The sequence below is a fragment of the Lygodium microphyllum genome, chromosome 13 (genome assembly GCF_053477565.2).
Source record: "Lygodium microphyllum isolate KBCC chromosome 13, Lygodium_microphyllum_v1.1.10, whole genome shotgun sequence".
Lineage (NCBI taxonomy): Eukaryota > Viridiplantae > Streptophyta > Polypodiopsida > Schizaeales > Lygodiaceae > Lygodium > Lygodium microphyllum.
Window position 1 is genome coordinate 137,738,516 of NC_141147.1, and position 14,299 is coordinate 137,752,814.

The 14,299-nt window shown below is 38.7% G+C and overlaps 1 protein-coding gene and 1 pseudogene across 2 annotated transcripts in view; one reads left to right on the forward strand and one right to left on the reverse strand.

Annotated features, from left to right (window-relative positions):
• Positions 1–3,697: 3,697 nt before the first annotated feature.
• LOC148027266 (eukaryotic translation initiation factor SUI1 family protein) overlaps positions 3,698–14,299 on the forward strand; it is a 76,336-nt gene continuing 65,734 nt past the window's right edge. The window contains exon 1 of one of the 2 annotated variants that reach the window (XM_087691840.1): positions 3,698–4,078. In XM_087691840.1, the coding sequence (XP_087547966.1) occupies positions 3,944–4,078 (135 nt within the window). In that variant the 5' untranslated portion in view covers positions 3,698–3,943. The remainder of the gene's footprint in view (positions 4,079–14,299) is intronic. The other variant, XM_087691841.1, reaches the window with a different exon arrangement.
• On the reverse strand, positions 11,304–13,773 carry LOC148027267 (uncharacterized; annotated as a pseudogene).

Sequence of the window (14,299 nt, forward strand, 5' to 3'; positions counted from 1 at the left end):
TCATGCCAAAAAATTATGAAAATTCTCCGACCACCGTCTAGTGGCTCTTTTAAGCATTTCTGGGGCATTGCCGCTTAAAATCGTACTGATTGCCACCATTGCCTTCGACGAAGTCTATTTTCCCCTGATATTCGTAATTTTTGGCTATTTTTAAGCACATCTCGGTATCTAAAATCATCTGTCAATGTCAATATTTATTTAAGTACACTTATTTATTAAAGCACTTAACAAAACATTTATTATCTTGTATGCGCATGGGCACTCAGTTAAATATTTCATTATTTGATATTAGTATTTGGGCACAACCTGACTTTTGGATGCCCAAACACCTTACTTTATATTTGGGCAAACGCAAACACAAAAGCAAAAGCATGCTATTTATAAAGTGGGCTATTTTTTAGCTTGAAGATAAATAAATCTATAAATACATGGCTTACCAAGTGCTCACACAAGGCATGGGGGGAGATTGCACCCAAATTGTCTCTTTTATCTCGTGTCATGCAAATTTGCTTTTGCTTTGTACTTGAAATTATGAAGATTTGTAGAGTTTTTTCTTATTGGGGATCTTATGACATTCACTATGCACGCATCCAACATTCTATCTGCACACCACTATAATAGCTTTACATTGAGAATTTATTTTGTGTAGTCTGGTAAGAGTGGCGCCATGGATTTATTTCTCTCTTTCTTCACAATACATGGTTAGCATTTAGTTATCATCACGTTGACTTCGTGTTGTTGGCATGCAAGGATGAGAATAGTGCTTGACAAAGCCATTGTAGCTTGTATTTCTTTTGTAGATGGATTGTTCTTTTGCGAGTTGACATCATGATGTTGCATTGTGACTATTCCAGAGGATGTGCACATTGTTAGTCTTACAATGATGCTTCCACATTCTGTCGCCTAATATGATTCAAAATATTTTATGTCATACCAAGTTACAACAAACGGTTTTAGTGATGTTTTTCTAGAAGCCATAGTTTTCCTTTTTCTAGAAGTCCTAAAGGATGCCTTATGACTTTGTTTCTTCGTAGCGTCCATTGATGTTGATGAGAACAATATGTTTTTATCATAAAACTGCAGTATACTTGTTCACATAAAAACATGCTATACTTTATAATTTTATTTTTTAAATATAGTTTATTTTTTCGATGTGTAAGGATAATGATTTTTTAAATAGTAATTTTAATAAAATAAATATTTTTTAATAAAAATAATAGTACTCTAAAAACAAAAAAAACTAAACGAAACGAGAAAACATGCTATATAGCATGTTGAAGAGTTAGCACAAATCTCTTCATAATTAAATAATTATGGGAGAATATGCCATTCCCTCGTCCATTCAAAATATCTGATTTGTTGAAGTTTTATGGGTTTTTTTTTCAGTACATTCGAAAGTTCGTTACACTTTCATTTTTGCCATACATTCAAAAGATTGTTTTCTTTCATTTTTATTTCACTACTAATTGAAATGAGAAAACATGCTATATAGTATGCCGTAGAGTTGGCACAAATCTCTTCGTAATTAAATAATTATGGGAGAATGTGCCATTCCCCCATCCATTCAAAATATCCAGTTTGTTGAAGTATTATGTTTTTGTTTTTTTCGATACATTCGAAAGTTTGTTACGCTTTCGTTTTCACCATATGTTCAAAATATCGTTGTCTTTCATTTTTGTTTCACTACTATTTACTAACCAAAAAGAACAAATGACGAAGATTTGAATCTAACCTTAATAAACTAAAAAGACGAAGGATAAAAATGTTTAAACTAATCTTAAAAAGAACGGATGATGAAGATTTGAATATAACCTTTTAGCTTACAAACATGATGACCGAGGAATTGACATACTTATATAAGGCTTTCCAATGTTCAAAGCTTTCCTTTAAGCTTTTTAAAGCTTTTGTAGTTTACAAACTTGAAAAGCCTAAAAGCTTTCAACGTTTAAGCTTTTCTTCAATTTTGGGTGTATGCTTATGTTTTTCTTCTTTAACCCAAAAAAATAACAAAAAAGATAATTAGAAAATGCCACATAGTTGCACTTGTAAAGAGAATACATGCTACTAGAACACAATAACCCAACTACACCTTTGAATGCTACTCGTAAGTGCAAAATCATGTGGATATGCTACATTTATTAGAGATGCAATGTTCATGCATGGTTGTACGAGCATTCACATTAGTAGCACCTAGAATAACAAAAACTATGATGCAATGACCGAAAACATTCTCAAATGCATAGAGATATCTAACCCCATTTCATGAAATGGATATCTAAGAATTATATGAACATAACATAACTATCAATTCATTCTTATACAAATATGATTTTGTAGAATCGATGAATAGATTTAACAGTATTGGATGTAATACTTTGCATGCTTAAAAATGCTTATACTATGTCACTACATATCACGTATTTTCAATATAGAATTTAGCATTGGTCAAATGCTAATAAATGATAATAATGGTTCAAATTTTATCATTTGAGGCCTTGTGAATGACCACCAAGGATCTTGCCCCTTGCTAACCATTTCCTTATTATTATTGCCCATGGCTACATTGACTCTACCCTTCCCAAGACTCCTAGGAGCATTCGCATGGCTTTGTCTCTAAGAGGTTCTATCCCTAGCCCCCCCCAAACTTTTAAGCTATGATTTTGGGCTTAGAAATGACACAAAAGATGGTGCAAGAGTGGAAGAGGTGGTGGATGAAATTGAATGGATAGGGAACCAAGAAGGGAGAGGTGACCCAAGTCTTCTAAGGGTCATATGGCTTTCCCCTTAAGCATTTGAGGATGGCTATTCACCAATAAGGGAGCGTCCTACGTTAGCATGCATTATCCACAATAAGGGCCTCAGAAGATGGGCGGATGTGTGGATTTCCCAAACCTTGGAGTGGTGTTTGATGGAGGAGTTGAGCTAGCAACATACATTGGAGGAAAGGGAGGCCACTTGGTTGGAAGGAGTACTCACCAAGATTAGAGAGGGCTGGCTTACTTCCCACACACCAAGATTTATGAACCTCTTGAGATGTTTCCGAATTGAGAGAGTGGTTACGCTTGCTAATGCCAAGAAGAGAAAAGATTTCTCGAAGAACGATGGCTGGTCTTCATGCTCTATGAATAGTGGAGGAGTAGGTACCCCAGAACCCCATCGAGAACATGGAAAAGAAGGTTAGGAGGGTTTGGAGATGTACCTTGTCATGTTGTCTTAACTTAGTTTTTTAGTGGACCATCATGAACAAATGGTCAACTAGGGAGAGGCTGGCTAAGTCTGAAAGATCCTCTCTTATATGTGGTCTATGTAAACGGCATGTGAATCTCTGCAACATCTCTTTTGGGAGTGCCAAAAAGTAAGACCCCTATGCCGGAATACAATGAGATGGGTTGAGAACATAGGCTTTTATGGAAGGATTGACTGCAAAGGGGTCCTATTTGGTGACTTTGGTAACATGAATGAGTTGGTAGTAGTGTTGTGGGATGTCATTAAGGCTATTTTGATCAAATGAGTTTGGGATTCCATTAACCTAAGGCTTTTTGAAAGAAAATGGTGCAATGTAGACTCCCTCCGTTGTAAGATGACATTTTGTTGGTCTTGATAGAGAGAAGTGGGGAAAAAAGAGCTCCAAGTATAGTGTCTTTCATGGCTGATGTATATATTTCATCACTCAATTAAAACGCCAGATTATATAGATTTTAGAAACAAGTCACATCCTATGTCTGGTATTTTTCATCGATGTGTGCACGCGCCTTCGAATTGCAGGGTTTATCTGCAGAGCGGAGTCGAAATAGAAGAGCTTAAAGAAAGAGAGAAAGGAGGATATATCAACGCCTTCGAATTGCAGGGTTTATCTGCAGAGCCGAGGTGAAATAGAAGAGCATAAAGAAAGAGAAAAAGAAGGATATATCAACGCGTGCGAAAGCTCAGAGCAGCTAGCGTCATGTTTAAGAAGGTCAGCGAAGTGAAGGCTCTTCAGCGGCTCTCTGGTGCCGATCGCAAAAAGCTCCGGCGTACGATCAAAGACAGATTCAAGCAGGCCTCTGATGCAGACCTCGACCTTATTTTACCTCCCAAGGTACTTTTTGCAAGCTTGTCTGTGTTCATTAGATTTCACCCTCTTCCATGTGCACTAACTGACTCTGGACATCCATTTTTTCCTACTCATTTATTTCTTATTCAATCATGATTCGTCTCATTTGTAAATGCTCTGATGCAGCAGCTCCATACACTCAAAAGGTTCATGTACTATGGTTTGCTTGGTTATTTAGTTGTATCCTGGAGAGGGGGGATTCCATCTGCACTTTTAGCTAATTCACTCTACTCTGGGCTTTTTCTTTTGAGAGATCTACGTGATAAGTACAAATTATGCATTTCAGAGTATCATTGCCGAATGACCGTGGCAGTGAAAGCTCCTAAACTCACATCTTGCGATTCAAGTTCTATTATCTAAGCCTTAATACACCTTTTACTGTGATTAATAATGCTATCACTTATAATAAAAATATGGTTATGCATAGTTACATTTGGAGCAAGATTACCTATGCTTTATTAACATGTGGAGATCCAATAGTCAGACACCAAAATAGAGATCCAGTGCTTTAGATGTAGATGGACTGATTAGTGTAGATAATTGAAAATAATATGCACAGAATGCCAAATGTAAAGTGCCGACTGAAGGGCTTATTGAGAGGGGGTTGAAAAGTTGGAATCTTTAGACTGCAGTTTTTGATCAAGCTGGATCTTGTAGTCTGAACACTCAATTTTTGGTGCATGCAATACGTATGAGTTACATCAATGCTTGATTTTTGAGCTCGCTTAATATGCATGTTTCTTGAAAAGAGTACGACTTGGAGGTGAGGAATAAGAGCACATTTGCCTAGTTTCAAGACCGAGCAAGTGTAAGCCTACTAGGTGTCCCTCAAGATAGAGAGCAAGGAGGGGACCTTAAGCCATGCTTCAAGCCTTTGACATCGAGTAAGCGAGAATCCAATGATCGTAAGAGTATACATGTATCACCTCTTTGAGTCTATTTCTTTTCTTTCTTGGTTGCAAACTTCCTATTGTAATTCGTGACTTTATCAAAATACATAAATTATAATTAGATTATTTGGATGTCATTCTATTTTTTGGGACCTCTTCTTGTAGAGGTTCTTCTAGCAATGAGTGATGTTCCGTTGAATCACGATCAACTAATGTGTCGGTGTTTGCGAGAGCCGGGTTAGAGCTGCCCATTAAGCTTGCTAGCTATGAACCTATGCTCATTTTTTCTTCTCAATTTTGATAGGGTTGGGATGCAATACTAGACAATGGCTATATTGGAGTTTGAGAGGGAGAAACACCACTTTGTGAGCTGCCTTTTCATATGTAGCTGGCTTGTAGGACTTATGCCTCATAGCTTTGGCTTTGGGAATAGATGATGATTGAAGAGACTCTTAGGTTGTTGCTTAGAAAGAGGTGTGTCACTACCTAATCCTACCTGGGGTTTCTCCATGAATCCTAACACCTTATGTCAAAGGTGTTGCAATACAAAAAAAGCGAGATTTGAGGAAAATATTGACATAATCAACATGATCGCCATGGCTAGCTAGAGTACCATGATCCCTTGCCTTCGTCTCTCTCTTTTTGATTTTTTGTTTCCTCCCTCCTCCTTGTATGTTGTATATGCTTTGAGGAGGCTTTTTCTTACCCTTTTATTTATTTTTTACATTTTTATCTTATTAGGAGGGCGGACATATGGGACTGTGCTACTCTAATATGTGGTTTTGGTATATGCAAGTATTTCCTAGATAAGTCCTTTTACAAACCCTTGAAGGCCATACAAATTTACTCTAACCCTAGTTACACCTCGGATGTGCAACATTTACTTAACGATGTGGTTAAAAATTAATCCACATGTTAAGTGGGTTTCAAAAATACATGTCCTTATGACAGAAAGTGTATGAATCACAGCCAAAAGCTCTTTTCCATAGACCTGTGAATTCCTCTTTGGAGTGTGAAGAAGACAGCTCTTATAATCCACAACTTGACCATCTTGTATTAAAACAATCCCAGTGCTGTTTTCACATGCATCACATTGAACCACAAATCACTTCCTTAGATTGTGCAACACAAGCATAGGATCGGAAGTCATCTTTTCCTAACTTTTCAAATGGTGGAATTTCCAATGCTGTCCATCTAAGTGACACATACTTCTACAAAGCATGCAATGATGTAATTTCAACAGACCCGTGTATATACTTCTTGTAGTAAGAACATAAACCCAAGAAGTTGAGTATATTTTTCAAAGGTGACTATGATCATATTACCTCATCTAAGTGACACATACTTCTACAAAGCATGCAATGGAGATGTAATTTCAATAGATCCGTGTATATACTTCTTGTAGTAAGAATATAAATCCAAGAAGTTGAGTATATTCTTCAAAGGTGGCTATGATCATATTACCTCAACCTTGGAGGGTTCATAGAAATATCATCAGCCCATACAATATGATCAAGAAAGTGGATTTCATGCAAAAAGAATTCACTTTTCTTGTCATTAATCACTAGACTATGCTTATGCAGTCCATTGAACACAATGTCCAAGTGCTTTCTATGCCATTAAAGAAAGTGTCCACAAATCCTCTATGTGGTCTAAAAATGCGATTCATCATCTGATTAAAAGTGACAGAAGCATTTCTACATCCAAAAGGGCATGACAAGAAACTCATACAACCCAAAATATGTATTGAAAGCTATCTTAGGCACATCCTTCGGCCAAGTGTGTATCTAGTGATACCTAGTTTTCAAATCTATATGGTTGAAAATGGCTGCCCCTTGCAATCCATCTATGACATCATCAATCTGAGAGATCGGAAACTTAATCTTTATCATGATTTTGTTCAAAGCACCATAATCAATGCATATGCGCCATGGACCATCCTTTTTTGGCACCAAAAGCACTAAAGAGTAAAATGGTGAAGAGCTGGGCTGAATCAACCCTTTTTTTAATAGCTTATTCGCTTGGCTCATAATCTCTTCCTGTTGGGCTACATGGACTCTGTAGAATGGCTTATTAGATGGGCTACTTTTGGGGATAAAATCTATGCCATGATCTTCAGGCCTTTCAAGTGGTGGCTGCCCTTAGAAATGACTGAGAGAAGCAATAAGTATACATTTTCAGAAATGAAACGCAATTCCTCTCTAACTTTGACATGTTCCTAGCATTATCATTAACAAACTTTAAACCTTATCCTTAGTAAAGACCAGGTACGTTGAAATGTGATTTCTCGTTACTTTTGAAACAGCAACAACCGATATAACAGGAAAAAATTTCCCTTTTAACTTTACATCAAGTGTATGGGTCTTGCCCTTATGTTGAATAGTGATCACTTTGGTATGCGAATTAATCACTATATGCATATGGTGGCACTATGGTATACCAAGCAAGACATCACAACCCTCAAGTGGAGCAAAAAAGAACTCTTTGCTATCCACATATCCCTGAATTTGCAACGGAAGCTTTTCAATGAGTGGTGTGACAGGCTCTACATGGCTTTTGCATACCATTTCAACTTCTTGCATGGGTTCCATATTATTCTCTTTGATGCCTAGATAGGTTACTATGTCTATAGAGATGAAGTTGACTTGTGCACCATTATCAAAGAATGCCAAAGTGTGCCGATCTCTAATTTTGGCCCATGTTGTGTATAACTTAGTAGTATCATCATTGGGCTGATCAGTAACAACATTGGGCTGATCAGTAACAACATTGGGCATCAATCCCATTGATGTTTTGGGCTTTCTACCCTTAGGATCTACTTGATTTTTTGATTTTCTAGCTTGTTGTCTATTGGGACAATTCTTTGCAATGTGACTCTTTTGTTCATAAACGAAACTTTTATTTGCAGCGACTAATTTCCTTCACTATGGCACTAATTTCTAGCCCTTTCTTTGCTGTTTTGACCTCTTTTCAAGCCGATTTTCAGGTCTTCCCCTTTTCTCAATATTAGGCAACTTTTTAATTGGCTTCTCCCCACACTCTTGGAAGCCGGAATTCTTCCTATGTAGCAAAGCATTGGTTGTAGCAGCAGCCTCTATGAGTTGAGATATTCTAGACATGGTGGATTTTATACAAAAATCCTTGATTTCTTTGGGCAGTTCACATACATACTTTTCCACTTGCTCATTTAGGAGTACTGGATGATAAGAAGTGATGGGCAACAATGCATCCCAAAACTTCTTATTGTATTGCTCCAAATTCTTGCATTCCTTTGCATCAAGTTTATTCCAAGCTGTCATGATGTCCATCTCAAAAGTGCTTGTCAATCAATTCGATACAAACATTTGGTTGAATTGTATCCATGTTGTTGGTGCTCTTGCTTGCATCAAGAGCGTGGACCACCACTGCAATGGATTTCCCTTCAAGAAAGTGGTTGCCTTCTGAATCTTGAAGGATTCGGTGAAGCTTTCTCCCAAATAGGCTATATCAAACTGTTTAATGAAAGTTAAAGCTTTCACTCTATCTTGTGGACCACTGAAGGACTCAAACATCACTTCCTTTCCATCCTCATTATAGTCAAAGCTTTCACTCTATGTTGTGGACCACTGAAGGACTCAAACATCGCTTTTTTTCCATCCTCATTATAGTCTTTTGTTGTCCCTTTGGAAGTCAAGTTGTCATACCCTGGTTGCTACATACGTTTGCTATATTTACATCACGACCAAGTCCAAAAAAAGCATTTGCATGACCAGGGCTCATTCTTTGAGCTCATAAGCATTGGGGGGTGTAGATGCATTACCAAACATGCCACTTTGTGCCCCGAGCATCAAACCAATGTTGGCATACATAGGATTATGCACATTTCTAGCCATGCCTGAATACCTTGGGCCTTGCACACCATGCATTGGTTGTTGTATACTATAGAGAGTTGTGCCATACATTTCCTTATGTGGTTCTTGGCCAACCATTGCATGAAAAATCGTACTACCACCAAAGTATCTTGGTTGTTGTCATGGGGACATGAAATTTTTGAGATGCTTTAATCCTGCTAGTAACATTTGATTGATTTAATAATTAATCATGCAAGGTTGTAAGGCACGTGTTGTACATGGTAGTTATTTCATGGTTATAGGCTAAGGACCTCGAGGAAGCAATAGATGCCAAAGGCAAAACTTGTGGCAAGTTATGCTAACTAGGTTTTGGATGTCAGTTGGTGTCAGTTTTGACCTTGGGGTAGTTATTTGGTCATTAAGTGTGAGCAGTGACTCTAGGGACTAGCATTAATTAATTAATTAATGCCGGTCTAAGGATCAATTGAGGCTGGAAATCACTCAATATTACAAATGGCCTAGCCAATCTAATTATGGATGGGTAATTTTACTTTTGGGTAGCATCAAAAGAGCTGAAAATTATTGGAAAATGGGATTAGAAGGGTGCCACTAGGCAAAAATACCCGTGCAATGGGAGAGAAGGTTGTTCGGGGCTAGTGGAGAGCCATTCGGTGTATGCAGGTTGTGGGAGAGAGAGAGTGGGCTGTTGGTCATTTTCCTTGTGTGGAAATCAACATTTGTTACAAGTGATAATCATTGGGTGCTTTTAGGAGGTAGGTGACAGCAGGGAGACTCGCACCAGGGGCTGACCATAGCATTGCTGATCAGGCTGTATTTATGGAGCCTTAGGACACTAGATGACTGCATTAAATGCAGAATTGACAGGCCACCAATCAGTTTTGGGACTTTTCCGTAAAGAATCTTAGATCTCTTTCTCATCTCAGCATTCTTTCACCTTGTGCAACTTATTCTTTGAAGATCTTAGCATTTCTTAGCCGATTGAAGGAGTTCTCAGTTAGATTTCGTGGACAGGAAGGAGAATTCTGCTATAAACCCTACATTTCTTAAAAATTAGGGTTTAGCGGCCACCTTGGGATGTGTGGCATTAGTCAAAGGCATTGCACATTGAAATCAACACCTGAAATTTGAGGAATTATCAAGGATTTCAGATGCCAGCCCATCCCATGTAATTCGTGTGTGGTCCCATTCGTACAAGTCTTGGGTGAATATCAAGGGGCAATTGGCCTGATTCGCTTGCTAATCGTTTGTGCAGAAGGGGTTTTTGGATCAGCAAAGGAGATTGTGAAATCTCAACTTGTATTCAATCCATTGGTATTTCAAGTTAAAGAAATACTGAAGGGGCACCAGTTTTGAGGCCAATAGGTTATTCAAGGTCCAAGATCACGATGGTAATGTATACATTCAGTTTATGTTCAATTATTAATTATTATAATTAAATGCTTGATTAGGTATTACCACCCTTTATGAGAAGGAAGATTGGTTTCATGGTTCCATTTCCGGGATACCATCCAATCCTTTGATTCAGTGGGCTTGAGACACTTGATTACAAGCCAAATCTTGTGCTATTGCTGATTTTTGTGCTCAACTGAGAAATTATAGCAAGAGTCTTCATATAGTGAGATGGAATCAAGCAGTGATAATGCCTCTTCGTTTGGACATTCACATGGGAAAGAAGGAAATGCAATGGCTAATCTTGGACACAGCTCACATGATGAACAAGCTGAAAATGTTACTGCCGTGCAAGATGCACGGCATGCGAGACAAAATGATGCTAATGAGCAGCAAGAGGAAGAGGAACTTGATGATCGGACCAAGTATCTAATGAGGATAGTAGCAAATCTCCTTGCTGAATTGGCAAAGAATCCTCAGCATAGTACGGGGGAGTTTTGAAAACGGGGGAAACAGAAACGGGAAAAATCAGAGTTTCGACTAAATTTTGGAAACAGGGAAACGACGTTTCGGATTGTACACTTAAAAATACAGTATTATGCGGGTATGTAAATATACCAATGCCTACAACAATATGTACCTAAATTTCATACAAAACTTTGAGTCTTTATGTCAAATGATTGAAATCATGATTCATTACACATTTCAGGACTCAGGACTCACGAGTGGAGATTGAGGAGTCAAGATTGAGGACTCAATGGTTGAAACTTAAGACAACTTAACACAATTAAGACTCAATTTCCAAAACTTAAGGTAACAAAATGAATTAGAATTTATGACTCATGAATAATCTATGATCTAAAGAGCAGTGAAGACGGATATCAAGAACAATGGAACAAGAATCAAGATGCATAATAAGTGGGATCAAGATATAATGATACATGTAACTATGTCATGTAAATAATTTGTCAAAACTCCAAAGTTCTGTGAAGTTATAAGTATCAACATCAATGAGCAACTGACAACTCTAGTCTGGACTCTGCACTACTAAACTGACTCCTGTATATTACGAGTCATGACTCATGACTCATCCGGACTTTGAGAATCTGTGCACCATCTCGTTAAACTGCGAGAACCCTTTGACTCTGAATGTGATGTACGACCATGTGTGGCCCTCACTCTAACCCTCCTCTGTGCACGACTCTCATACATCATTGCCGATAGCTCCTCATAGAGCATGGAGTAGAGATCCCGCTCCTGTGCTATCTGTGAAATGCCACACACCTTCTCTATATCAATCTTGTTAACATTCACCTATAAAGGTGAATGAGACAAAAGATATATCATATGAGAGGAGATTCAATATGTTCAATGTTCATACATATCACAATTTACAATCCAACTTTCAAGTAAATTAGCAATGTCAAGTGTCAAGGACTCAAGGTTAACAAGTTAATTATAGATAATACTAATCATTACCAATTTACCTGTGAAGGCTCAGGGGATAGAGCGGTCCTCTCAAAAAGTTGGAGATTGCAATGGAAAAACACTAAATGCTCTAGCTGGGCAGTTGTGAGCTTGTTTCTCTTTTTGGTGTGGAAGAGGGCCCATGTGCTCCAATTTCTCTCAGTAGACCCTGAATTACAATCTTGCGAGAGGACCCAAATGGCAATGTGTTTCTATTCAAATTTAAGAGATTGAGGGTAAGTAATTGATAATTACTAATATGTAAGCCGCAAAATCAACATTTGAGTAGGCAATAGATTATAGAATTTGTTATCTAGGTTGCATAATACATTAGATAATCAAGATACAAAATATAAAATAGTCACATACCAAAGTAGGAGCACAATTGGCGTATTTCTCCCACCAAGAGACAGATTGAAGTTGTGTCTCTCGAAGCCTAGCTGTGGATCGGCCAAAATGAAGAGAATGATTGCAAAATGCTAGTAAATCATCCTCTACTCTTCTCATCATATCTATATCATTTCTTGTGAGGTGCCTCATGTACTCTATGAAGCCCTCATCTAACTTCTCTCTAGTGTACTACTCTTCACTATGCCAAAGGGAATGCAAGATATGTGCGACAGCATGGATTGGTTTATGGAACCAATCCCATTGTGCATTTCACACTGCACGAATCTCATCGACCCTATAGATAAAATAAGTTAAAAACTTAGAAGTTAGAATAATGATCAATCATAATTACATGTGTAAAAGTTAAACAAAAGTGTACTTGTCTTGGGGCAAAAAGCTATTGCGAAGCAAGGCCTCGTCAATTTTATCCATATACTCATATAGAAGTCCCAAAGTACTTCCCTCTATATCAGTGATGCGCAATACAGTGTAAATAGGAGTGAGACTTTTCACCAATGTCTCTGCCTCAACCTACCAACTCTCATTTAAAATATTGCCTCTAAAAGCAAGAGCCTTTGGAGACTCTCTCACTCCATGTGAGCCATTCCTGGCATGCAATGGTCTGTATCAAATTTGGACGGACCCATATCAACCTTTCCAATACTATAAACATATAAGCAAATCTAGTGGTGGAGGGCTTCAATAGCTCAAGTGTGCTATTGGCTCGAAATATGCTTGTGACGGATGGCCTCTTCTTCACAAATCTTACCATGCTTGTTGTCGTCTTGAAAATGTCATCCACCCAAGATATTTGCCCAACATCTTCAATAAGCAAGTCAAGGCAATGGGATGCACATGGAGTCAATACTATGCTAGGAAACTCCTCCTCAAGTATACATCCCATAGACACACAATTGCTTCCATTATCTGTCACCACCTGCATCATATTTTGGACTCCTACATCCATGATGACTTGTCGCATGTGCTCCCAAATGAAAGCTCCTGTGATGGTAAGACGTGAGGTAGAGGCATCGATGGCCTTAATGAACATGGTGCCTTTACATGAAGACACCAAAACATTGTAAACATTTCTTCGGCGCATATGTGACCATCCATGGCATAATATTGTGCATCCATATTTTACCCATGTCTCCTTCAAGGGCTTCAATTGAGCCTCTATGGATGCTTTCTCCTTTCGAAGCTCCCGTGTATGTGATGCATCTGCGGATGGGCCTTTCCACTCGCATCCTATGCGGCTTATTGCCCTAATTGTCTTCTTCCATTGATGTGTAGTGGTCACATTGAAAGGGATAGCACACCCAATAGATAAGCGTGTCAGTTCCCTAGTTGCCTCCACAATTGCTTGCCTCTGAAGTCCTGCATGGACACTTGCACCATGCAAGGAGCCCTTTTGCCCACCACTATTGGAAGATGGCAACGGGGTGCTTTTTGCACTTGGACCCGATACGGATATGGATGTCCTTTTTGATGGGCCACTGGTGTTAGACAATCATTTTCTGGACAGTCGGTGGATAGCAGAGTACGGCAAAGTGCCACGTCAGCAGTACGGATGTAAGTAGCCACATCAACAGTATGCATAGGTGTCACGTGGCAGCTTGCAGTTGGACAAATTATTATTATTATTATTTTTGCAGTCGGTTGCATTTAATGCAGCCAACCTGGTGCTGGGCATTCTTTATTTCCTGGCTATTTATAGTTAGGTTGTGGCACACCCTCCTATCTAGTCATTCATTTCAGATGCAAGGAGCCCTTTTGCCCACCACTATTGGAAGATGGCAACGGGGTGCTTTTTGCACTTGGACCCGATACGGATATGGATGTCCTTTTTGATGGGCCACTGGTGTTAGACAATCATTTTCTGGACAGTCGGTGGATAGCAGAGTACGGCAGAGTGCCACGTCAGCAGTACGGATATAAGTAGCCACATCAGCAGTATGCACAGGTGCCACGTGGCAGCTTGCAGTTGGACAAATTATTATTATTATTATTTTTGCAGTCGGTTGCATTTAATGCAGCCAACCTGGTGCTGGGCATTCTTTATTTCCTGGCTATTTATAGTTAGGTTGTGGCACACCCTCCTATCTAGTCATTCATTTCAGATACTGATCTTGAGATTTGTTGGCTGAGACAGACTGTGCTCGGGCTGATGGAGATCGAGGTCATTAAGTCGGAAACATACGCAGATATTTCCTCAGCCC